The sequence below is a fragment of the Orcinus orca genome, chromosome 16 (genome assembly GCF_937001465.1).
Source record: "Orcinus orca chromosome 16, mOrcOrc1.1, whole genome shotgun sequence".
Classification (NCBI taxonomy): domain Eukaryota; kingdom Metazoa; phylum Chordata; class Mammalia; order Artiodactyla; family Delphinidae; genus Orcinus; species Orcinus orca.
Window position 1 is genome coordinate 4,641,918 of NC_064574.1, and position 25,935 is coordinate 4,667,852.

At 50.6% G+C, this 25,935-nt stretch overlaps 1 protein-coding gene across 1 annotated transcript in view; it reads right to left on the reverse strand.

The window, feature by feature from the left end:
- Positions 1-4,533: 4,533 nt before the first annotated feature.
- The window catches only part of ZNF831 (zinc finger protein 831), a 171,154-nt gene continuing 149,752 nt past the window's right edge, over positions 4,534-25,935 (reverse strand). Inside the window, exons 5-6 of the mRNA XM_033410258.2 lie at positions 9,138-9,311; positions 4,534-8,029 (exon numbers count right to left, since the gene is read on the reverse strand). Of these exons, the coding sequence (XP_033266149.2) occupies positions 7,932-8,029; positions 9,138-9,311 (272 nt within the window). The 3' untranslated portion in view covers positions 4,534-7,931. The remainder of the gene's footprint in view (positions 8,030-9,137; positions 9,312-25,935) is intronic.

Sequence of the window (25,935 nt, forward strand, 5' to 3'; positions counted from 1 at the left end):
AACCCCTACAAACATCTGTGGATTGACTGACTGGAATAAAGCTTTACGGGAAAACTTGCTCCCTGGAAAACCTAAAAGAGTCTTCTAATGATAGGCCTGGATTTTCAATACTAAACTCAGACTCAACGAAAGAAAGAAAAAGAACATAAAATATGCAGGCAAGGGAACATGAAGAAAATAGGTACTTGAAATTCTAAAGAAGATGTGATACACACACACACACAATGGAATATTACTCAGCCGTGAAAAAGAATGAAATAATGCCATTTGCAGCAACATGGACAGATCTAGAGATTATCACACTAAGTGAAGTAAGCCAGACAAAGAGAAATATCATATGATATCACTTATATGTGGAACCTAAAAAGAAAATGATACGAAGGAACTAATATACAAAACAGAAACAGACTCACAGACATAGGAAAAAGATGTAAGGTTACCAAAAGGGGAAGAGGAGGGAGGGATAAATTAGGAGCTTGGGATTAACATATGCACACTACTATATATAAAATAGATAACCAACAAGGACCTACTGTATAGCACAGGGAACTATACTCAATATTTTATAATAACTTCTAAGGGAAAAAATCTGAAAAAGAATATATATATATATTATATATATATAATGTATAACTGAATCACTGTGCTATACACCTAAAACTAACACAAAGTTATAAATCAACTATGCTTCAATAAAAAATAGATTTTTTAAAAAGAAATTCTATTAATAGACACTCCAGAGAGACAGACCAGCAGAGCAGCAGTACTGGGGACAGAGCATAACGTCTTCCAGAAACTTTTAAAATAGGAGCTGGGGGTAGAGATCCTCAGACTGAAAAGTTATACCAAGTACTAATTGGTATACACTGGAGGAAAAAAAAAAAAATCCCCACTTAGACACTGGCTACTGAAACTTCAGACCATCAGCGATAAGGAGAAAATTCCTAAAGTACCAGAGAGAAAAGACAAATTACCAAGGCAGGAAGGGCAGTCGGTCTTAGACAAGATTTTCCCCAGCAGTAACCGACATCAGGAGAGAATGACATAACATCTTTAAGCAACTGCGGGAATACAGCTGTCAACCTAAATTCTATCCCCAGCCAAACTGTTATCTATAAATTCCAACATACAGACATTTCAGACGGACAAGGACACAGAAAATTCACTACTCACAGAGTTCTCTGTAGCAGGGATTGGCAAGTGGTAGCCCACTGGCCCACTGACTGTTTTGGCAAACAAAGTTTTATTGGAACACAGCCAAGCCAGTTCATATATTCATATACACATTATCTAGGGTTGCTTTCCAATTACAACAGCGGAGTAGCTGCCACAGACACTGTAGAGTCCAGACAGCCAAGGATATTTACGCTCTGGTTCTTTACAGGAACATTTTGCTGATCCCTGCTCCACAGGACTCAGTATTTACACGTGTGTCTATTCAGCCAACATACACTTGCTTAGCCTCCGCCGTGTGTGCCAGACCTAAACACGGTGAGATGAAGGATGGCAGGTCCTGGTCCAGGCAGACGGAAGCTTAGCAAGGGCAGTGCTGGATAGCCACCCCTCTTTTCTGGGAGGTGGAGCCCACAGGTGTGTCTGAAAACAGCAAAACAGAAATCTGTCTCGACAGAGACAACTCAGCCCCCTTTGAATCTCATGTTTCAGACAGGGAGCTGGTACCCTGAGATAGTTCAAGGGTCACAGAGTTGGCTTTGGTTCCTTGTGTCACGGACCTGGTCATGAATTTCTCATCCCTCTCACTTGCCATCTGTCCACATCTGCTCTCTCTGACTGTGCCCTGATGCACAGCTGATGCTGCAACACCCGGCATCCCACCCCCGCAGGTGGTGCTGTGCGGGGAGCCGATACTGGCCAGACTTGACCTTGGTGGTTATTGCCAATAGTGTAGATAAATAGGAATTGATGTAGAGCAGCTCCATGATGGAGGTCTGTTCAAACAAAGACGGGAGAGGAGAAGGGAGGAAGGAAGCAGGGGAGGCAACAAGCTCGTGTTCAACAGACGAACCCCTCCTCCCCGCCCCGGTCCCATGGGATTCTTTCCCTCTGTCACGAATTCTTGATCCCTCTGCCTCTTCCGCTTCTCGCCCACCTCTTGTCATTTACTCAGCGCCTCATTCCGGAAAGCTGGAAGGATTAATGTGACACGCGTGGCAGAAGGGTGCTCATGTTTATTCACTCCGGCCCCCCACTGTTATAATTCTTACAATTTCCCTGCACTAAATACCACTCAGATCTCAACAGTTCTGAGCTTTCCTGCCAGCTAAGAGACAAGAAATCACATATTCAGGTGACGGAAGGACCCAAGTGGATTTATAATGGTGTGAATAGCAGGTAGCTTGATTTACCAAAGCTTCGAGATACTTAAGAATTCATATAAAAGGATTTGGGGATTTTGAGAATACATGTCTTCCAGGGGTGGGGATGGGGGTAATTGACTATCCTGACAATTTCTCTAAGTCAAATTCTATTACTCTGAGGAACATTCACAGATGTGCTTCCGTGAGAAACTTCTGAGTAAAAATAGGAACTCGGGACTAGTTCAGGGCAAACTTTGAAGCCTGTATCTTTGCCTTGTGTGAGTTTAGGATTCAAAAAGTTGTCTATATACTTGTTTCTTTCCACTTGGCCTCCCAATAAGGCTGTGCGGTAGGCAGGGGCCAGTGGTCACATCCATTTATAAACGAGGAAAGTGAGGCTCCGTTTAAGGTTGGTTCCCCTCGGGGATTTGGTGGCAAAGCCAGGTCTCCAGACCGAACAGCCCCTTCCACTGGGCTTCCCCGGCCTGCAAACTGGGCAGGTGATAGACCCCGCGCCTGGAAAGGCCCCCAGCTCGGTTCTACTGTTGCCGTCTTGAAATTCTCAATAATTTTGATCCAGCGTTACCGAACCAGGTTCATTTTGCCCAACGCACAAGCGAAAATGCTAAGACTCCAAGGTTTGCAGCAAAGAAAGGGTTTACTCACGTGGCAGCCAAGCGAGGAGATGGGACACCAAGTCCCGGACGCCCCTTCTTGAAAGCAAGGGGCTTGGGGTATTTGGGGATGAAGAAGCAGGGTGGTCTGAGGCGTGGGGGCCGTGAGCAGCGTGGAGAAGGTGGTTGGAAAAAGGTGCAGTAATCGTCATTCTGCACAGATGTAACCAAGCTCCAGGCCTCTGCACGTTAAAACATGGAGGTGCTTAGCACAATCGGAGGGTGGAGACTTGAGCCCTCTGACGTCAAAGGTCACCGAGCAGACGCTCACACATGCCCAGTTGGAGGGTTGGTGGTCTTATCCAGTCTTAACTGGCTCCGCTTGAACTAGACACAGCTGACTGCAAGTTCTTGGAAAACAACTTGGACAAATATCTTATTCTTTAGGCTACGTGCTCCTTGGAAGACAAGCACGTTTTTTGTAGCAACAATTAAAACGACCTTGGTGGTGAAAGCAGGGTACAGGTGTAATGGATTCAGTTAATGATTACCCGCGCTCTCACCAGGAGTCCTGCATTTGCATTTTGCATGGGGCCCTGTAACTCCTGTAGCCCATCCTACCCACAGTTCCACGGGCTCCCCTTCTATTCCTCCACCCGGATGCCAGAAACGCCCGCCACGCTGGGGCTTGCTCTCCCAGCTCCCGGGACTCCTCGGCCCTCCTCCTTCTCCCTGGATCTGCAGCAGCTAAAAGGGCTGAGAGTCCAGGAGGAGTACCCTCCGTGCACACTGGCAGCTCCTCCTGAGCGGCTTCACATCCTACAGGATAAATCAGTACCCAACTCTATCAGTTCATCAAAGTCAAAATTCTCTAAAATGTGTTTAATTAAAACAAGAGTCTCTTGGGCTTTCTCAGATTAGACGTGATCAAACCCACCCAGAATACTGGATTTCTCTTGGCGTTTAGGCTGGGTCTCTGTCCAATTCCCTGCCTCTGATGGTCTCCAATTCTTGACTCAAAAGGGAGAGAGGGAGGGAGAGAGAGAGGGAGGGAGAGAGAGAGGGAGGGAGAGAGAGAGGGAGGGAGAGAGAGAGGGAGGGAGAGAGAGAGGGAGGGGGAGAGAGAGGGAGAGAGAGAGGGAGGGAGAGAGAGAGGGAGGGAGAGAGAGAGGGAGGGAGAGAGAGAGGGAGGGAGAGAGAGAGGGAGGGGGAGAGAGAGGGAGCCCATCGGAAAGGCTGCAAAGGTCCACTGTTGGCTGTTGGCTATGACCGTCCTCTCCCTGGAATCCTGCCCAGCACGTGTCCGTGCCTCTGGGGACAGAAGACAAAGCTATGCCTCGCTACGAAGGTGACCAGGATGGTGCCCGGGGAAGGAGCCAACGCTCTCCCCAGATTTATCTCTTTCCAACCACCCCGAATGTTCTTTCTTCCTTGGATGGTCTCCAGATCCCGCTCCTTCCTTAAAATTCAAGCAGCCCCCCTCACCCATCTTGCTCCATAATTGACTTTAGATGAATCTACTTCCCGAACGGTAACTCTTTTCTGTCCTCTCCAGAGGTCCATGGAAAACTGACATGTAACCATGCATATCACACCAGCGAGAAAAACCCACATCAGAGCAAACTTTGAGATTTTTTTTATTATGCATTTGACAGTATTTTCTGTGTTAGCACAATGAATGAATTTCTCTCTGAGATATCATCTTGCCACAGAGACAAACAGTGCACAGGTGTTTAAAAAAATGTGATTCAAGCCCTAGGGACTATGAGTGGGACTCAGAACACAAGTGAACATCTCTCTATGTACAGAGGCTTTGCGTTGAACACATCCGCCACAAGGAGTTGACACAGAGAACAGTTTCACAATAAATAATTGCTTCTCTAAACTGCACCCCATCCTGCTGGCAAATCAGTCCCTTCCATTTCCTTGTGACACTCACTTTTATACCTGTAACGCTTAGGATATACTCATCGAAAATTTAGCATTTGGTCAAGGCTAGCACCGCGGCATCCACCATCACATCAGGACCTCGACAGGCACTCAAAATGCCGGCTCTTATCTCTCTGCCGTCGGGGGAGGGGGCGGCCTCTCCCCATCCCCGTGGATGACTAAACACTGCATCAGCTTCAGAAGCTCAGCAATCTCAGCGTGGCCTCTAGAGCACAGCTGAAAGAGATTGCGAACCGTCAGGTGTTACGATTCCCAGTTGTTGCCAATTACATAGATAAATAGAGATTTACGTAACTTACAAAGCCTTTGTGTCTGCAGCTTACTTTCAAGCCATTCCCCCAAAGATCCACATTTCTTCCGGAAAACAAATATCACCTTAATAGCCTTGAGCTGGGGGTGCTTTACAGTGGCTTCCAGGCAACTGGGTCTACTGCTCATCATCTGCCTGTGAAGGGCACAGAGGTCTCTGCTGCACGCCAGGGGGTTCAAAACACAGGTGTTAATTTCCTCCTTCTCTTATCACAAACATTAAGGTTTCTTCTTTCTTTTCTTTCTTTTATTTATTTTTTTGGAGATACATTCTTTTAGTGGCACCAAGCACAGCTGAAAATGCCTGTCTAAATCCTCTAAGCCTGAAACTCATCAAACCTGTACAGCTGTGATCCGCGTCTCAAGCTGACGCCCGGCGGCCTCAGCGGCTCACACCCCATGCCTGCCCCATGTGAGGGCTCAGACGTCGGCATGCTCCTGCCAGGGCCTGCATCTGTTCCAACATGGACAAGGGTTTACATTTGCAAAGAGTTAGCTTGAAGTCCACTTATTCTCCAAGAGAAGTGGCTTTGCAACGTGCCATACCTCTCCGCAAACAATTTCCTGCATGAAACCGGAGCCCTGGGCGTCGGGCCCCAGGGCACAGCTGGGATCGTTTTACCCATTAGGGAACTGGGGTCTTTGGATGGGGCATTCTTGGGGAAGGGCTGTATTGTTAAGTGAGGACCCTTTGAGTGGGTTTTCTCCCCCAGGCAAAACTCATTTCTTGTCCTCAAAGAGGTGGAAATGTGAACCCAGCAGAAGCCATAACTGAGGCCTTCCTGCTGCAGGACCCTCCCCCAGGGGGCTCCTGAAAGGGCAGGCAGAGCCCGGGAGGCGGGGAGGTCCACTCCCCGCGCAAGCATTTGATGGTGGAGGTCTAAAGCCTACTCGCTTTGTCCGGCCTTAACTTTAACCTATCTCGGAAAAGGGAGGCAAAAGAAAAAAAAAAAAAAAAAGAGGCCTGTTACAAAAGAAGAGCTCTCTGCTGGCTGAAAGAGGAGACGTCTCCCCAGCCTATCTCTAGCCCGTTCCCTGTTTTGAACGGAACCTCCTCGCCAGGGCTTCTAGGCAATTTCAGAGCCTGCCATCCACCTGGGAAGGTGTGAATACAATCATCGCTGCTGACGCGGCCACGGCGAGTTCTCTCTCCCACGGTCTGCTCCCATCTTTGATGATCACGTGCTCGGGATGGCAGCAGCTTCCACTCTGAGAATGTCAATCTGGAGATTACTAACTTGAGTCTTGCAAGAAAGTAGGGACCGGGCTTATAAGGTAAGACTTTTTCTTCCCAAGTAAAGCGTCTTACAGGAGCTTGACATGCATCGTAAAGACCTAGAAGAAGCACCTTTCCAGGCCCCAGTGGGACATCTGTGCCACCGTTCTCATCTCCTGAACATCCAACAGAATGATAACACCAACAGCAAAAGCAACCAGTGCTTTTTCTGTGCTGGCCTCTGCTGCCTTCCTAGAACACACCCAGCACAGCACATTCCTACCACAGGGCCTTTGCACTTACCCTTCCGCTGCCTGACATCCCCTTCCGTCTCTCATCCCTCTGGCTCACCCCTCCCCACTTCCTCCAGTTCTTTATGCCAATGTCACCTGGCCAGTGAGACCACCCCTGTCCACCCACGCTGCAACCACCCCCAACACTTCCTGCCCCCAGCCTGCTTCCTGCTCTCCTTCATATGCCCCACTCTGTGTTCAATGTATTGGTTTGTTATCTTTTTCCCCCACTATTTAAGTGCCGGGAAGGCTGACCTTCTGCCTTATTCCCTGTGGTGTCCCCAGCATCTAGGACGGTGCCCTGCACATCACAGGTGCTCAACAAATCTTTGCTGAATTGAATAAATGCCACGATGGATGGTGGTTTTAATCACGTCCCTCCCTTGCTGAGAAGGGTTTGGTTTTGGGGTGAGGAAGAGGAGAAAAAGGAAGAAGAGGCAAAGTGGGGACCATCTGGGGCCTAATTCATGCTCTCCTGGGGTCTGTCTCTGCCTCTCCTCTGCATTTTCATTGTGGATGCTGACAGAACCCTGTCCAGACGACTCAAAGCAATCTGCCACCAATTTGGAAAGCCTCCTGGATACTAAGCAGGGTTTAATCCTCCCTTGATCAGACCCTGTAGGACCCCAAGCCGCCCCCCCAGGCCATTACTATGAACATCAATTACCATCCCGTTGCAGATGTGTAGGCAACTCAGTAATAACGATTTCTGATCGACTGAATGACAGATAAACCCAGTTGCGCTGCAGGAAACCCTCAGGATCACACAAAAAGACAAGTGGGTTTAAAAAAAAAAAAAATTCCTAAAATGAACCGGAGGATTCGGAGGGCCTGGTGCCCAGCTGCTATAATTCACCTCTGTCCAGAATCAGCTGCTGAAAAGAAGAAATGATTCTTTTTGTAGAGACCACCAGTTGTTACGGGAGCAGAGGGGCAACATGGGCACCGATAGATAAGCCTGCAGGGGCTCTGGGAAGCAGCGATCGGTGAGATTTGTCCAGACCTGGTGAAATCCAGGGCTGGACGTCACTGCTCAAAAGCTACAGGAGCTCAGGACTCAGCTCCTAAGACGCAGGGCAGGCTGTCCACAGCTTTAGGCTGTTCTGTCCCCGGGGTAATCTACCAAAAGCACCATTGCCCGTGGATGCCCACCACACGCGGTGTCCCGCTGTCGGCCCGCACAGACCAGATGCGCCCCACACGTCCTCTGTGCCCCCCATATGGCAGCGGCTCAGAAAGCAGCTTCACCTCCTCGGACACACGCCCCCGGCAGCACCGCCAGCCTGCTTTCCTGCTTCTTTGTCAGGTGTTTGTGCCGTCCTTGAATTCCTGTGGGGAGAGAGCTGGTTTGAATGAATCAACCCACATTTCCACACGGCTGGTTCTTCAGCACCCAGTTAGGAATGACTTCCTCTTCCCACGAACACGAGCGCGGTCCCCCAGGTCCGCATCTCAGGCACAATTTCTGAAGGCTGAGCACACGGTGGGTGGGTTCCTACCAGAGTCCAGCCTCCACCCACACTACTCAGTTATTCATCAGATGTTAAGGAGCCAGGAAGGAAAATGTGGTTGGCGCTTCTGGACAGCAGATCCCTGGCCCCTGGCTACCACAGCACCTGCTGCATAGGAAGCCCCCCTGCTTGTGCGTTTCACTTGCTCAGGAAGCACCTGGAGGTCCCATCCCACCAGCGATGGCTCTTGGAAGAGGCAGCTCTGCCTGGCGGGGTTGATGCGTCTTGGCCCAAAGTAAAGAAAAGGAGGAGCAAGGGGCATGAGTAGTAAAACCCAGCTTAAGTGGCTACACGGGTCGCACCTAGGGTCTGCTTGTTTATTCAAGTCCACACTGACTCACAAGCTTCTCTCCAGCAGTTAGAGCAGACTACAGGGTCTCAAACTCAGGGGCCTGGGGGGCCACCAAGTAAGATGATGAGTGACACAGGTGAATGACCATTGCATGTCCCACTCGAACCTGAGTGGTCCTTATTTGGTTCCAGCCTATCCGGCCAAGAGGGGATGTGGGCTGGTGAGACCAGATGGTCCCATTTGCTACTTTTGGAGAAGCTTAAAATATGCATTTGTTGAGGAGGGGGGTGATTCTGCAATTTTAAAGTGTTGGCAACTTATTCAAATTTTGGCAAATTTATGTGCGATCCAGAAGAAATACGTCTGGAGGCCAGACATGGCCGTGGTGCGTTAAAGGCCTTGTTTTGAAAGGCATTGAAGGCACGGGGTTGCTGCACCCTCTGCGCGCAGCCCGCGCCCCCCCCCCCGCACCGCCCCCACACTCACCCACCCCCGCCTGCAGGACCGCATCGGGTGGAACAGGCAGAGCCCTGCTGCACCCACGTGGCCCAGGGCAACCGATCTCTGGAAATGCAGAAAGCCAGGGAGGGGGCTCATACCCGCGGGCAGCCAGGGTCCGGGGAGGGGGTCGTACCTGTGGGCAGCCGGGGTCCAGGTGCAGAAATGCACGCAGGCGACGTCCTCGCTCTCCGCACAGGCGCAGCGCGGCGTCCCCTTCGACGGCTGTAAGCTCCGCGGAAAGGTCCCGGCCGACCTCCTGCCCCGGAAGCTGCCTCTGTAGTTGGACAGCCCATAGGGCACAGTCCGTCTGCAAAGGACAGAGAAAGGTCAGGGCCACGTCTGGACGAACCGCCCCAGCCTCTGTGCTCATGGAGCTGGTGAGGGTGTCCGAGATGGTGGGCCTGGGTATGAATGAGGCAGGTGGTGCAGTCCTGTCCCAGGAACTGGTGTCCACACCCTCCCCTGCACCTTGGGGCTTGGGAAACCTCTGGAGTGAATCCGTCATCCCCGCTACCCCGTACTCCCCAGGCAGTGGGCTGGGGCAGCCAGGATGGAAAGATGGGGAGGCCCTGGGGGAGATGGATGATGGCCTCTCTACATCCTCCCAGCAGCCAGCCCTCTTGCGGAGGGAGCAAGCAGACGCCGGGTGGTTGCGTTTTTAGTCTTTTCAAGACCCAACTGTGGCCAGCACGCCTCCCAGCCCGGGTCCTTCCAGGGCAGTTCTGGTTTTCCTTCCAGCACTCAAACCCCTGACATTGACATTCCCGCTGCCCTGAACACTGGTCCCAGCTTTCATCCTTGAGCCAGTGGCACCTGAGCCTGGCCATCCAGACCAGTAAGACACCTTCCAGACCCGCAGCCCAAGGCCGGCCCTGGCTCCCGCCCTGCTGGCCACCGAATTTCTTCTGTGCGCACATCATGTTTACAGTCTGTACTAACTGGAATAGGACAAATCCAATTACGGCCATTAGAGACACATGCTGGCCCCCGAACACGGCTTCCTCAAAGCCACAAACGTCAGGGGAACCCTCTGTGCCCTGTGAGATTCAGGCGAGGACAGAACTGACCTTGGGAAAAGTCTTCTTATGAAACTGTTTACCCATCTCATTTACGGTTGGAGCTGGGATGAGGGTGATGGTGTCATTTGAAACAATAAATGTTTACATCTGTTTCTGATGCTCGTGTCCATCCAAACCATTGCTCTCCAGGGACGGGAGGCCACTGCCAGGCAATTCAGTGGGAAAAAGTTAAAAGCATATGCTTAATTCATTAGCACTACTGAACAGGGTTTGGGGGACAGATCACTAATAACTAGAGGAAACACATGTGGCCAAAAGTTACTTTTCCAATAAGTCTTGGTTTTCCTGCTAGTTCCCAGGATCCACCACCTTGGCTTCCGTGAGCCCCATGGAGTCTCACCAATCATCCACCTCAAAGGGGGCTCTGACATTCTCTGTGCGTTTTCAAAATAGCATCAAATTGAATTTCCTTTAATTTGAAACACATGCCATGGAGCCTTTCTGGGGTGGTGAGGGCAAAGTGGGGGGGGGGGTGCCCCATCGTGACCTAATGCTTGGAACGGACCTGCTCCCTGCTGGGCAGGACACTGGAGCTAAGAACATAACCCCATAACCCCACCCTCTTTCTCTTTTCCCCTCTCCCCACTCCCTCCCACCCAAGTGAGTTGAGAAATGGCCTTGTACGGCTTCCCTGGATCCAAGCAGGCCCAGTACTGAGCAGTCTGTGCTCACAGGATGGAGAAAGCAAGCGGGGGCCAGTCCCCTTCTGAGCTGAATCTTGGCTAAAACCCCATCTTTTCTCAGGAATGGGAAATAGGGGTGGGGGTGAGGTTGCAAAACAATACAGACATTGTGGTGAGACAGGATTTGGCTAAAGGTATAGATTTCCAGTAACAGGGCCACATTAAATCTCTAGGTGTTGACATTGAACCCACACCCCCATTTCTTGGTGAAAATTACACACAAGGAATAACAACCACGGCTCCCATTTTTCCATCAACAGCAAGACCTGCAATTTTGAAATTGCTGTCAGTGGATCAGGCAACTGTGTGCGCAGAGCCACTCAACTTTGCAAACGCACGAAGTGTTTTTAGTGAGGAAACAAGGCGACATGGTATTTGGTAATAGAGAACCGCTAAGCGCTTTCCCAGCAGCCTCGTGGGAGGAGCTAGTATGCAAATGAGCCCTTGTAACTTTCCAAGAACGCTTATGGAGGCACGAACCCCCTGCTCCAAGCCCCAGGTGCTCAAGGTGTGCACTCCGCTGGCTGACCTGGAAGCCGGTGGGGGATGACAAAATCTATGAACCAGAGGACTTAACAGATGGTCCAGACCACAGATGGCCCCCCCCCATCAAGAGTTCCAGGTCCAGTGAAGGCCCACCTCCCATAGGTCAAAAATTTAAAGGTTTTTAAATCAATCTGATAAGTGCTTAAATAAGAGAGTTCAGCTTCAAAACACCTTGGAAGTTGGAGCTTGATTTTAGGATTCTGGGGCTCCTTGGAGTTCCATGTCGGAACCTGGCAGCACAAGGTACATTACCTTCCATCCTGCTCCATCCCACATGCAGCCCGAGCTCCATCTAGCCCCCCATCCCACAAGCAGCTGTCCCTTGACCACCCTGTAGGCCTTGGGAGATGTGCTGGAGCCCTGTTCTGTCCGTGGGTATCAGACCCTGGAAGTGGGCTCAGGGACATCTGAGTAGAGGGATTCCAGGATGGTGACTACCTGGAACATGGTCTAGAAGAAGGGGTATATGGCTTTCAGTCTCATAGACTCCTTGCAATGGGGTGGGAGATATGGCCAGAGGAGGGTCAGAGGCACCCTCTACGCCACAGGACCAGGGCAGGTGTCTTTCTTTTTTCTCTATATATGTATTTTTTAAATTAATTATTTATTTATTTTTGGCCACGTTGGGTCTTCATTGCTGCGTGCAGACTTTCTCTAGGTGTGGCGAGCAGGGGGGCTACTCTTCGTTGAGATGTGCGGGCTTCTCGTTGTGTTGGCTTCTCTTATTGCGGGGCACGGGCTCTAGGCGCGCGGGCTTCAGTAGTTGTGGCTCGCGAGCTCTAGAGCGCAGGCTCGGTAGTTGTGGCGCAACGGGCTTAGTTGCTCCGTGGCATGTGGGGTCTTCCCGGACCAGGGCTTGAACCCATGTCCCCTGCATTGGCAGGCAGATTCTTAACCACTGCGTGCCACCAGGGAAGCCCCTAGGTGTCTTTAGGTCTAAGAGTGGATACCAGCTCCTCAAGAGAACGAGAAAGGGCGACTTCTTTTGCACCTGCTGTGGACCCAGCACAAGGCTGAGCAAATGAAGACTATTAATTAAGCAACTGGTTGTTGATTGTGAGATAAACTAGTCCAATAAGACTGGATTCTCTCCAACCTAAAACATTCAACAACCACAAAATTCATTACAAAGAATTTCCAACACCTGCCAAGCATCCACTATATCTGGGCATACCTCATTTTATTGCGCTTCACAGATATTACGGATTTTACGAATTGAAGCTTTGTGGCAACCCTGCATTGTCAGATGATGATTGGCATTTTTTAGCAATAAAGTATTTTTTAAGGGATATACATTTTTTTAGACATAATGCTATTGCATACCTAACAGACTGCAGTATAGCGTAAATGTAACTTTAATATGCATTAGAAACCAAAAAATTCGTGTGACTTGCTTTTTTGCTTTGTTGAGGCTGTCTGGAACCAAATCCACAGTATTTTCAAGGTCTGCCTGTATCTCCCTGGTATTAGTCTAACTGTGACGAGGATGCAGAAAGGCCTTAAGGAGTTCACATGCTACTGGTGTATGAAAACAGTACAGGTAAAGGAAACCTGACAAGCCAATACGCCCAGGTATGTGCAAGGTACACAGAGCACAGAGAAAGGTTACCTGGTGATCCCATTATTATGTTGTAAAGCACTTACATGATGAGCACTCCACCCGCTCCACAGTTTCCTGCGAAATTCCCCTGGGGAATTATCCCTCCCTCCCTGTGTGAGGTCCTATGAAAGGGCTGTCAGACAGACTGAATGATACACTGCACTGCATGAAAAATGCTTAGCAAAGAGCTCCTAGTGGTGAATTAACGTGGCTGCTGTTGTTGCTTTTTTGGTCTGGGAATTCAAGTGAGTTGTACCAGGCAGAAAAACCCCATCTACCAGGACTGCGTTTGAGATGTGTGCCTAAGTAATAAAGACAGGTAAGAAGGACCCAGAGTGTCGCAGGGCACAGCAATGCCATTCTTTGCCAGGCTTCCTTTTGGCTGGTCTATCATTCTACACTGTCTACCCAATAAGCACTCGTGTTTTAGTTGGTTTGGTACCTTCATCATTTCTTGAATGTTTCTTGAACGGTGAATTGGAAGCACTAATGATGGAACCAGGAAAATGAAGTTAAATCGGCTGAGAACTTTGACCAGCACACCATCTGACCTGTGGTTTAGCCTGCGTTTTACAGTGGAGCTTAGAGAACACAATTCTTTGTAAAAGTAGTCAGCTCTCCCACCTGTTAATGTTCCAGTTATAACACAGAGCTCCAAACAAAAGAGAAGCAGATGAGAAGGTGAGTCCAAGTGCTCTTAGACAAAACACCCCAAAACATTCACATAGGCAACGTCTAGCATTGTGTGTATTTGTATAATAAATTGTCCTCAGCGTATGTGGTCAGAACATGCATTAGTTGATCAGTGATGGTGGTACCAGAGTCATATTTACCATTTAACATTTTCTCCCACGTGTCATACATAAATGTTAAATACTAAACTTCCAAATCTCCTGTATTCATGGTTCATCTGCATCGTCACACTGGAAGAACTTTCTTTCTTTCTACAAGAAGTTTTTAAATAAGGAAAGTTGAATGTTTCTTTTAAGAATCTGTTTTTAAGTTCAGTGTTGCCTTTTCCTACATGAACCAACCATCTCCATCCCTCTGATCGGAAAATTGGCTTCAGTCCCTGAAGTGAAAGGAGGGAAACAGATATTCACAAGGGTCAGCTAGAAGCAGCAAAAGGAGCTTCACTGGCCAAATTCTAAATTCTCAGGAAAGTTTATCGAATTGTCCTTGAAAACCCAGTTTTCATATCCTCCCCCCAACGCTGAATAGCACTCAACAAATACCTGTGGAGTGGTTTTCAATGTACGGGCCCTGGACTAGACTCCGGGTGAACATCCGTGAACGAGACAGACCAGCGGCCCTGTACACACACAGTTTTAATCTAGTACAGGGGTTAGCAAACTGGCATTTTTGTGGGCTTCATCCAATCAAAAGAGGGTGGTTTTTCTTTAATCTGAAAATTTCATATAAACATCACAACTTCCAGCTTCTCTTGTATAACTGGAAGTTATACTCGCTCCAACCCCACACTCTAACATGGCAGCAGGTGTCTGGAGCTGAGTGATACTGCCAGAGGCTGGCTCAAGCTCTCTGGCCCCAGTCCCTGTATCTGTCCTTCTTTGCTTGCTTCTCTCACCTGTCTAGCCCTCAGGGGCATGTCAGTTTACAAGCCCTGCTCTAGCGGCTTGTCCCATAAAGCAAAGCCAGACAGGTCACGTGCCACGGTGACAAAATTAGCACCTGCTACTCTTTTTACAAATAAAGGTGCTGTCATTCTCAATTCAAAAAGCCCAGGTTCTAGGGAGTGTCTCCCCAACAAACAGAACATTTTCACTTCACGGTCAGAACATGAAGTTGATGCTCTGGTTCACATTTTTCCTGCTGAAAGGGAAAGCAAGGACAGGATCGCCTTTGGGACGCACTGTACAGAAGGCGTGACTCCGATGACCAGTCCTGCAGCCGAGAGGAAGGGGAACAACTGTTTCCCAGGGGGAGGCAGACAGGCAGGGGCAGCAGCCCCAGCTACCAGGCACCAGCAGTCATTAGATACTGCCCCCCCCCCCACTCCCCAGAGAATCAACTTCGAGACTCCAACATGCTTTCTAACTAGGGCTTGATTTCAGATTTTATTAAATTCCTTCCTTAGAAGACACCACTCACTTGTTCTCTCAAGCTTCAAAGTATCTTCTTGGGCAAGGAAGAAAGTGTGGATCGACTTCACTGACTGTCTTTGTAACCCTAGCCAGAAAAAACTGCTAGCTAAGAACTCTGTTTAAGAGTAAGACAGGATGAAGTAACTACAGGAAGCGGCTGAATATTCAAAGTCTATAAAAGCGTCCATTCACTTCAACAAGCATCTAGTGGACCACCCCCCCGCCCACTGCCACTTTGCACAAAGACATAGAGGCAAGAGGGAAACACCAGCTCAGAGACAGGAGCACCCCTCTCGAAGGACTTAAAAGCCCACAATTCTCTAGAGCCTGGGATCAACGCTGGCTGTTTTTGTCTCCTGGAATCCAACCTCTTATCTTTCCCCTGGGGAATTGTCCCTCCCTCCCTGTGTGAGGTCCTGCAGAGACTGTCGACTGACAGTCTCACCTTCCCCTGCCTCAGGACTCAACAGGTGACCCAAGCTGGCCCATCACACCCTCTCCCTCCCAAGACACCTGAGCAAAGCAATTCAAGGTCAGAAAATACTCTGAAGCTGCTACTTGCCGGGTGGCTCCGTCCTGCCTTGTCTGTTCGACTGTGCCCCCACTGGGACCCCCAGTCCCGTCTTGGCACCTCTCCTTTCTAAGCCTGGTACTGCTTCTCCCTCCCTCCCAGTTTGCGGGCCACGCTGTGTCCTCCCAGGAAACTCCTATGCTGTGTTAGCAACACTAGGTTTCTGTTGCTTGCGACCAGCGACCTCTAGCTGACCCCGGAACTCACTTTCTCCGGATGGATGCAACCATGATCTCTTGGGTTTCATAGAAAGACCCGGAGTCTCTGCAGCTGACAAGGACAAGTAGAGATTTTCTTCATGGAAACAAGCACAAAAGAATATGTTCCGCATCAGGACAAAACCCAGCCAACGGAGCTGGCTGGAATCCTTTCTTCCCAGGTATGCCCACTGTGAAATGTTCGGTTTGGATCACACTTTGGGCGGGTGGAAGCAAGCGGATGACCCCATGATGCTCAGGGCCCAGCCCCCAGACACTTGGCTGACCACCTCACAAGGCTCACCCTCCAGTGACTTGATTCCTTGTCCACTCACCAAACGCCTGTGAAAGTCTGCTTGGGACAGGCCTTGTGCCAGACAACCACTGGGTGCCCTTCCGACCTCCGGGAAGGAAAACAGCCAGAACACATCTCCTCGTTGGCCTCGTTATGTGAGCAGAAACACACACACACGCTTTCTGGTTCTAAAGGATACGCCCCAAGCTTCATGCTCACGAACAACATAAAGTGAAGTGACCATTTGTAGCTTCACTTCTGCAGAAAAGCCCCGCATCTCTAACGGGGAGGATCCCAAGGCAGATTGCTCCTCCACCACCCGGCACCGGGGAAGGTCCTCCTGCAGCCTCAGAAATAGCCCATGGCCCCAGAGCATTAGAAACATCAAAAGAGCGAGCAACGTGCTTCGGGCTGGAGATTAATTTTTTTAAAGACATTCCCCCCACCCCACCCCCCCGAAAAACCAACCCACGACTTTCGAATTTATCCAGGACTTGGTTGTTGGGGAATTTTACCAGAATTACATACATTTTCAAAGAGAACATTGACTCTCCATCAATCGGACCCAAGGCGTGGGGGCGTTCCTCACCTGTGCTGCAGGTGTGGCTTCCTTCTTGTCCCCTGGGGTTGGTAACAGCTGGTCTCTGCCTGTTCACCTCGGCACCCAGGGCAGCCCAGGCAGTACCTGGCTCAGAGCGGGTGCCCAATAATACCTCAGCATCTCAGTAACAAAGGTCTGCTACGTGAAGAAAGGAGGGAGGGAAGGAGGTCTCAATTGGCCGTTTCTTCTAGGCCATGCCCAGTCTGCAACTGTACAGAATTCCTGGCTGAGTCACTGGACTTCACTATCGTTGTCCTCAATCGGCCCCTCTTTGCGGTTCTTCTAGAGAGAATATGGTCTCTAGACCACAAGAAATGGAAGAACCATGTCTTGATGGTAACTTCCACAGACACAAGAGGAAGAAACCAGGCTGCCCGGATGCATGAGGCCTCAGAGACAAAACCAGAGGCTGCCCTCGGCAGACAGACCCAGGTTTCTGGCCCAAATTGAAGACTAGCTCCCTGAGAGGCCCTAGGTGACTGGCTTCTCTCTGGGGTTGAGAAACGAAATGACTGGCTCTCCGGAAGGTCCGTCCAGCTCCAAATTCATCGAGAGATTCCCGAATGCCCTCACTGTTACTTGAGCACCTCCGAACAGCACAAACTCTAGAGCAGGGCCCAGCCCTTCTCTCCAGCAATTAAACCACAATGAAATGTGGGGTCTCTACCCCACCCAAGCGGAGAGATTCCCAGGATCTCACCAACTGTATTTAGAAAGCTTTGGCCCAGAGAGTAGGACTCTCCCATGTCCTACCGCCACATAACTGAGCTTAAAAATCACCCCAAAGCCACAGGCTGTCTCATCCCATCAGCTCCCTGGACACGGCATCCTCCTCCCCTAATGCAGACACAGGGGCTCTGAATGAAGGATATTTGACCAGTGGTCAAAGCAAGGGAGAACGGCAGAAAAATCCTTCTGTGTTCGGTGTGTGGGGTGGGATTTCCAAGAATGACAGCTTAAAAAAAAAAAAAAAGTTAGGGCAACAAACGCCTGCAATATTTGGAGAATGAAGCCATCTATGGAATCCAACAGATTAGCTGGTTTCCCCTCCATCTGGTACAACCCAAATGCGTCCATACGAGTTAGGCTAGAGTTTCTCTCCCCAACCCCCAGTGACCCTAACGAATTCCAGGTCGAATGTAGGCATGAGCAATCCACGTCTGTCTGGCATGGCCTCATTATAACTTTATGCAAAGCTGCAGACAGATGTGGCTCAAAATAGTTCCCAGCAGTGGAAACAGAAGGGGTGAAATAAGGAGCAGGTATTTTTTTAAGAATGGGGGGTATCTGTACAGGGATTAAAACAAAATACAGACACCATCACACATCCCTTTAAATAACCCACAGAAAGCAAGAGAAGACACCGTGGCTAATTTTCAGGAGACTTCATCTTACGGATGGAAAAATCCTACTGAAGGAAGACATGCTCGCCATGGCAACAAAAATAAAGATACTCATTTTCTTCCTAATCTAATTGTTTGCATCCTTGTGGCAGCTCTGATCACTTATTGCTGACCTCAAACTAAGAAGACTTGAGTCCCTCTAGAGAGACAGGCTTTATCCCCAAACAAGAACCAAGCACAGGGTCAGATCCTGTCTTTATTAAAAATGTCGATATTTGGTCGATTATGACGAGTGATTTTCGCACTAATGTTGACTTTTTAAAAATATCGCATTGTTTTATTTTACTTTTTGACATCTCCAAGTTTGCACCTGAAAGAGTGGGTCATGAGCCTCCCCTATTCTCCACCCTGCAAGAAACCCACGGAAATCGGATTTAGAAAAACCCAGAAAAGCTACAGACACCTCTGCTCTCTTGCCAACTTGCTTCTGACTTTTGGCAAAGCTGCTGGCCGCTCCCCAAGTTGTGGGCTGTTCGTGCCATCACCGAGCAACAAAGGATCACAACACGTCGGCCACATCAGCCTCCGAGGCTTTCTCATGGATGCGTGAATCTGTTTCTGGTTTTTAAATTACTGGGCCGGGCACAGGGTTCGCTGGCTGCCCTGTTCTAGCGTTACTGTTTATTAAGGCCTCCTGCTAAGTCAGCCCTGAGACGCTATAAAAGAAGAGAAGACCTGTGTCTCCACGGCTCTGAACATTGCCAAGTTCTCCCAAAGCTCTTGGCTCTCCTGAGATTCTGAGCTGGGACACGTGAGAAAGGCCAGGGGATGCCCTAGCCTGCTGTCCATTCCTAGGAGACTTAGCCGGGGAGCAGGGCTTTAGAAACCCCCTGAACTGTGTCTGGACCGGCAGCTCATCTACACTGTGGCCATTGCCCGGATTTATTTTCCTTCCAAATACAATTGGTTCCTATCCCAAATAGGGGGAAAGTGTGTGTGTTTGTGTGTGTGTGTGCGTGCGTGCGCACGCACGCGTGTCCCATTTTAAGGAGGTCTCTGTTTCCACCGAAACATGACTTAGAATGAGATGGGGTCATTTCCTTCTTAAACAGTTGATCTATTTGTTATGTGCTCCAAAGCTGAGCGTCAGTGGCACGGGGTTACCTGGAGCTAGGAAAGGGGCCCCAGGCAGCCCCACTGGATGTGCTGAGATGCTGCCAATCCGGAGCGGGAGGAAGAGCTGGCGCTACAAAGCCCTGTGAGTTCCGACCCAGTCGTGGGACCCCCTTAATGAAAGCAATGTTTGCTCCCCAGCTTCCTTTGTTTTAAATTCTTGCAGGAATATACCGCACCAGAGATGTCAGAGCCTTTCATCTGCCTTCACATTTAAGGCCAAGTTCCTAGCTGCAATGCCCCTTTCATCTAGCAGAAATCTAAATTCTCCCTCCAGGGTCATGCAGGGTCACGACCTCTTCCTACCGAGTTTTCTGGAGGCAAATCAAACTGCCTTCCAGCCTCAAGCTTCTTTCTCATCCAGTCAGGATCAGCTGCATTTCAACGAACCCATTTCTGTCCCTGGATATCTCACCTCCTCACAGCCACTCTGGGGTAGAAAAGGGGACTTTCAGTCCAAGTGAACCCAACCGGAAGGTCACCTTGTGTGAGCCGACCTTGCCAACAAACTCTGAAATTTAGCCCCGAGGCTGTCAAATTTGAAAGACGCATCTTGCCGTGAAATGTTCTGAGCTACGGCTACCCAAACTCAAAATTGGGATGGAAACGTCTACTAGACTTCCAAGGGGGAGATGGTTACACGGGAGGGAAACAACTCAGAGCGTCAAACCACGATCAGTCAGAACCCTGAGTTCAAGATCACTTTTAGTCCGGCTGATACGGTCTTTTCTTATGTGTCCTTATTTATTTACCACTTTTGTAAACAGATTCCGTAGTTATTTCCTGGGATCCCTTCCTAGTGGCGCACACTCAGGTCCCCGGCGGTGCTGGGTGCCTGGGAAACGACTGCAAAGCGTTGTGTCTAGGCTGCTGGACTCACCCTTACTAAGATTTCATCGTTTAACGAAAAAGTTCTAAACAGATCATTCGAATTATCCTGAAATGCCACACCCCCTCCCTCTCCCCTGCTTCAACTGTACCCACCTCCCCATTTAGCAGAGGGAGCCCAGGGCAGTACCTTCCGAGAACACCATGCCCTGTTGCCCCAAATTCTAGTTATTTACCAAGGTAGGTAGGACTCACGCAAGAAAGGAGGGGCAGAAAGGGCAGAAAGAAATCTCATCAAGCCTGTAACAACCTTTGGCCACCAGAGCGCTTATCAAGCCACTTATCAGCAGTCCTCCAAACACACCTTTTCCCAGGGTCTGTAAACCTTATGCAAATCAGATGCTAATAGACCGCGCACCGAGGGCCATAGAGGAGGGAAAAACTGAGGTACCCGGGGGCAGGCTCCTCAGCGTTACAGCAGGAAGCAGCGCGAGACCAGTCAGAGGGTCCAAGGAAGCTGACCTCAGCAGGACTCGAGCTACCTAGTCACCGGCTTCTCCAGTCACAGACTGGGATACGGCAGGTGGGGCGGCAGGACGGGTCAAGCAGCCCCAGGGGCTGTACAGTTATCTGCGTGGTCACGTCTTTGAGGGACTGAGTGTCTGCTAGAGTCCAGACACTGTGTTGAGAATGCCCCTCACGCTTTCTCATGTCATCCTCACACATCTTTACTCAGAAGTCACAGTCAACATCAGTGTGGACCACTGTCACCATCATCACCATCGTCTACATGGTCATGACGTAGCTCAGAAAGACTATCCTTCTGCCTCAAAAGCGGCATCTCCAGCAACGATGCTCCCAGTCCTGACTCACGGGTCACATGACTGTCATTGGGGTCTCTGAAATCACATGGTGGGCGGGCAGCCTGCCCCGCATCAGTGGGAGGCTGCAAACCAGATCCATCCATTCCTCTGGGATGTTCTCAACCTTAAAATGTCCCTTCTGGGGCTTCCCTGGTGGCACAGTGGTTAAGAGTCCGCCTGCCGATGCAGGGGACGCGGGTTCGCGCCCCGGTCCGGGAGGATCCCACGTGCCGCGGAGCGGCTGGGCCCGTGAGCCATGGCCGCTGAGCCTGTGCGTCCGGAGCCTGTGCTCCGCAACGGGAGAGGCCACAGCCATGAGAGGCCCGCATACAGGAAAAAAAAAAAAAAAAAAAGTCCCTTCTTAGAAACGTGCTGGCATATTTCTCTTGAACAACACAGGAGGCAAAGATGAGTCTGTGGAATTGTTGCCTTTTTGTGGTAGAATACATTGAAATACAGTTTAAATGTTTTGCTATTATTATTTTCACTCTGGGGAGACAAATGTCATTCCTGAGTCAGCGTGGCCAGGTTCATCATCTTGTTAGGTCACCATCCTAGAGCCACACTGATGTCTGCAACTTACCCAGGGGCACAGGGAGAGGGTGGTACCACCCCCAGGCCATGCAGCGAGTCACATCCAGGACACAGGGCAGAGCTCCTGGGTCTGGAGTCTTCCCACGAGATTACAGAGCCCAGATTTTCCACCACAGCCATGATTCCAAACATCCCGCACTGCTCTTTCCAGAAATACATTCCTACTTGTCAGCCCATGTGGCTCGGATTTTTGTTTGGAAACATGGTCACTGTCACAGCACCACAATGCCTCCCTCATTATGTCCTTGGAGGGATTTAACAGATGGAAATTTCCCTCAATTCTCAGGAAGAAAGTGGGGAGGAACAGAGCAGGGTTCCTTGCTGGGGGCCCTGCAGCTAACTCCACTGGCCACCTGAGAGTGAGTGGCTTCACTCCACAGCCAGGTGCACAGTGGCAGGTGCAGAGGGACTGCCCTGCTATGTGGTACCATTAGCACCGAGAGCTCTGTGATGGTTCATTTTTTATGTGCCAACTTGGCTGGACCATGGTACCCAGATATGTGACCAAATGCCAGTCTAGATGCTGCTAGAAAGGTATATTTTAGAGGCAATTCACATTTAAATCAGTAGACGGCGAGTAAAGCAGATCACCCTTCATAACGGGGGTGGGCCTCATCCAATCAGGTGAAGGAGAGGGCAGAGAGGAGTGAGGTGCCCTGAGCAGGGAGGGAATTCTGCCTCCAGGATGCCTCAGACTGAAGAGTGCAACATCAGCTCCTGTGTGTGTGTGTGTGTGTGTGTGTGGTGTGTTTATATACACATAGATACCTACACACACACGTCCTATTAGTTCCATCTCTCTGGAGACCCTGACAGACACAATCCCCCACCATGTCACAGGACACTCCTGTTTTTGAAGTATTCTCATGGAAAACAACCCCGAGGGCACAGGGATGTAAGCACATGGGCTACTTGTCCCTACTTCTCTCCTTATTATCTTATTCTGGGCAAATTTTCCATGGCCTTAAGACGGGATGTGTTTTTCTCTGGTGCGGAGTTTTCTTTTTGTTTTTGTTGGCAACAGCGGGGTTGCTGGGGGGAGGGGGGGGCGGGGCTTCCTAACGTGGCCAAGGAGAGCCACGAGCATCCCTTGTCCCGTGGGTGAGCTGCTATCTCCGCCGCCTCCCCAGGGGCGAGAAGGGCAGTGCCCAGGATGCACTTGGTTCATTTCTCTTTGGGGTCCCAGATCTTCTGGAAGAAACAATGGAAGTTATGGGCAACAGCTCTGGGAAAATCCACATTCCCGCACACGTCTATAGGGATGTGAGACCTCTGGCAGCACCCACACACCCTGGGACAGCAATGCCTCATGTGTGGGAGAAAGACCCGCAGACAGAACCTCAGTGACAACAAAGACAAGGGCCTCACAGGAAGTCACCAGCGTTACTGAGACCTACTACGTGCTGGGTGCTATTCGAGCGCAGGTCTGGAAGAACCAAGTGTGCAGAAGGATGTGGGGAAGCCAGAGAACCTGGACCTCACACCCAGAAAACACCTCTGGGAGCAGCTGGTCTCTCGAGCCTTCACTTTCCACGTGAGATACAGTAACTACAGCATCCCTCCTGAAGCTTTTGGGTCCTTAAACGCAGCCAAAACAACCATTCTCCAAGAATGCCGGCAACCTTGCAAGCATCCTTCCGAGATACAGCCGGATTTTTGCCTCTGCCTCCATGTGACCGGAGGGCAGAAGAAGGAAAGACACCAGAAGCTGAAAACCACCCAAAGTTCAAGACTCTCTGTTTAGGCCTGAGGCTCCAGACCCCTGCGGGTTCCCAGCATAGCCAGCGGTGGGGACGGGATGCAACTCACACCCTGGAGAAGTTTTGAGACAGCAAGAGGGTCTGCTAAAGAAGAGGGGGTGACAGCTAAGGGGTGGGGCTGGAAAAGCCCTCGGTGTGCGCTACCCTCGTCCGTTTAGCTCAATCCAGTCATTCTTCAGATGCTTCCATTTCTCCAAAGGTCCACGTTCCCTAAAACCCATTTCCTCACTTCGCGATCTTATCCAACATGTTTTAAAGTTTGCCAGTGGACCTGTCCATATACCAACAGAGAATTTTTGGACGGAAGGGAAGAAAAAGGGAAGGAGGGAGGGAGGAGGAAAAGAAAGGAAGACAGAGAAAGACCATCCAGGAACATCTTCCGTATAAAAGTTATGTCGCTTGTCTGACTTCAAAACGCTCAAGCCTGGCTATTGTCATTTTTTTTTGTTTCCCCGGGTAGCTCACGAAACTCCCAAACACCATATTTAATCCTTTCCCCCTAGTGTTTAAAATGAATCAGGGTCAGGGAAGAGGGGAAGAGGTAAATCAAGCTGTGAGGGGAACGTTAGCAAGTTGGCTAGAAAAAGCCACAGACCCATGGCTTCATCTCGGGCCCTACACCACAGCTCAGAACTGGGAGACAGGATTCGCACCAGGTCGCAGGGCTTTGCGACAATCGCTTCCCGCAGCCAGTGCTCAGGGTTTGGCAACAGGCAGAGAACTAAGGTGGTCTCCAAATGTCCCCTCCTCTCCTCTGCAAAGGCCCCCCTGCCCCAAATTTGCTTAGCCTTCTTCTTTCTCCTTCTTGACCCACAGTCTGGGATTCCTACCAAGGCTGCCCTCAGTCCTGGGTTCCGTGAAGCTAATTTGGTCAGAGGACAATGCCAGGAAGATAAGCATCAGAAATGACAAGTGTCAGGGTGATGGGGACGGTAGGAGAAGGTGACCCTGATCACTGTCTGAGAACAGAAGGCAATCAGTGACAGCCCGTCCAAGGGTCCCTCCCCAGCACACATCACTTTTATGACCTGGCCCCATCCTTCCTACTGTGGGCTGACGGTATGTGCAGGAGCTGATCAGACACAGCCCGGCAGGCAAATTCTGCAATCAGGGTCAGCTTCATTTTGGGGGACCTGGGATAAAATGCAAACGTGGAGCCCTTGCTTCAAAGAGTATTAAGCATTTCCACCGCTGTGCTGCACACCTGAAACTAACACGATATTGTAGGTCAACTATACTTCGATTTTTTTTTTTAAAGTATTAAGCATTTCAAGATGGCAACAATACGCTTTAAACCATGAGGGTCTTTCTGACCTGGAGCCCTGTGCACGTGTCCAGGCTCCCCGCTGGAGCCAGCCCTGCTTGCCATGCTGGACAACAGGGTGACTTTCCAGACCTCTCCCAGATGCACTGAGAGGGTTCACGACCTGGTTTGAAACGCATTCGGCCCCCCAGGTTCACCCTCTTTTGCACTTCATCCTCGAGGTGTCAGTGAAACAAGGTGGGTATGTGAGGCCCATCGAGATATCACCCAGGGTGCTCAGAGGTTAGATGGCTCGGGATGAAGGAACCCCTGAAAGACCCGAATCAAGGGGCTCCAAACACAGTGGCAAAGTTGCCTTTGCGGGCCAAGGGCTCCAGGAAGGCTAAGAACCCCTAGTCAGGTGCAAGCAGGACGCCCAAGAGACCCCAAGAATACCTAGAGACATCTAAAGCCATCTGGTCCAAGTCCCAGACTGTAGAGACCAGGAAGGCAAAGTCCAAAGGCTGGTGACCAGAGCACGGTCAAGCCCTCTTCGCAGTTTGCAGGATGATGTTTCTGCAGAAGGGGTTCCTGAACTGAGTCGCTGCCCACGGCCTCGGGAGAGAGTGAGCTTTACAGCAAGGAGACCCCACAACTAAGTCAGATGTCACTGTCTCGGTCCTGCAGTAAGAGAGTTCTTAGGGACCGGAAGGGCCAAGGGGGAGCTGTCCGGGGCAGGGGGTGACAGTGGGCAGGAGAAGCCAGCCTGGGGAGGACCCGTGGGCCTGAAGCCCATGGAATTTCACCCCGACGGGGCAGGTTCCACGAGGCCCTGCTAAGCCCACCCCTGTGCTCCCTAGAGAGCGGGCTGATTTCAAGGAATTTGAAACTCCTTGGAGGCTGGCAGGGTCAGCAAGGGGGGCCAGGCCCACTTAGCCCCTGGGGCAGGAGATAACTTTCGGGGCTTCTTCCCTCCCAGAGGGACTTCTCAGGTGTCTAATCCCTCTGGCCGGCTCATTTCACTCAGAGGGAGGGCTCGCCCTTCCACCGGATCAGAAACTCTGGGGTTGGGTTTCTCCTGGGCCAGACCCTCAGAGGGGATGGGGGTCACACCCTTGACCTGCAGACCTGACCTGTTGCTGGCAGGAGAGCCTAGCAAGGGCTGAAGGCTGTGCCAGGCGGGCTCTGGGCTGACCAGGCTGGGATGGGACCAGGTCATCCCGGAGTGTGAAGAGAGGGGCCTGGCCCAGGAGCCCCCGCCCCCAGGGCTGACTCACTCAGGAGTGTTGATCCAGATGATGTCCAGGTGGCAATAGTAGACACACTCTTTGTCCTTGTAGGTGAAACATGTACAGCGCCGGGCTCGGTGGTGCACGGGGCCCCCCTTGGCCGCCTGCTCCCCAAACCGACCAGGTCCCTCCTCCTGCCCGGGACTTCTGGGGCTCGGACC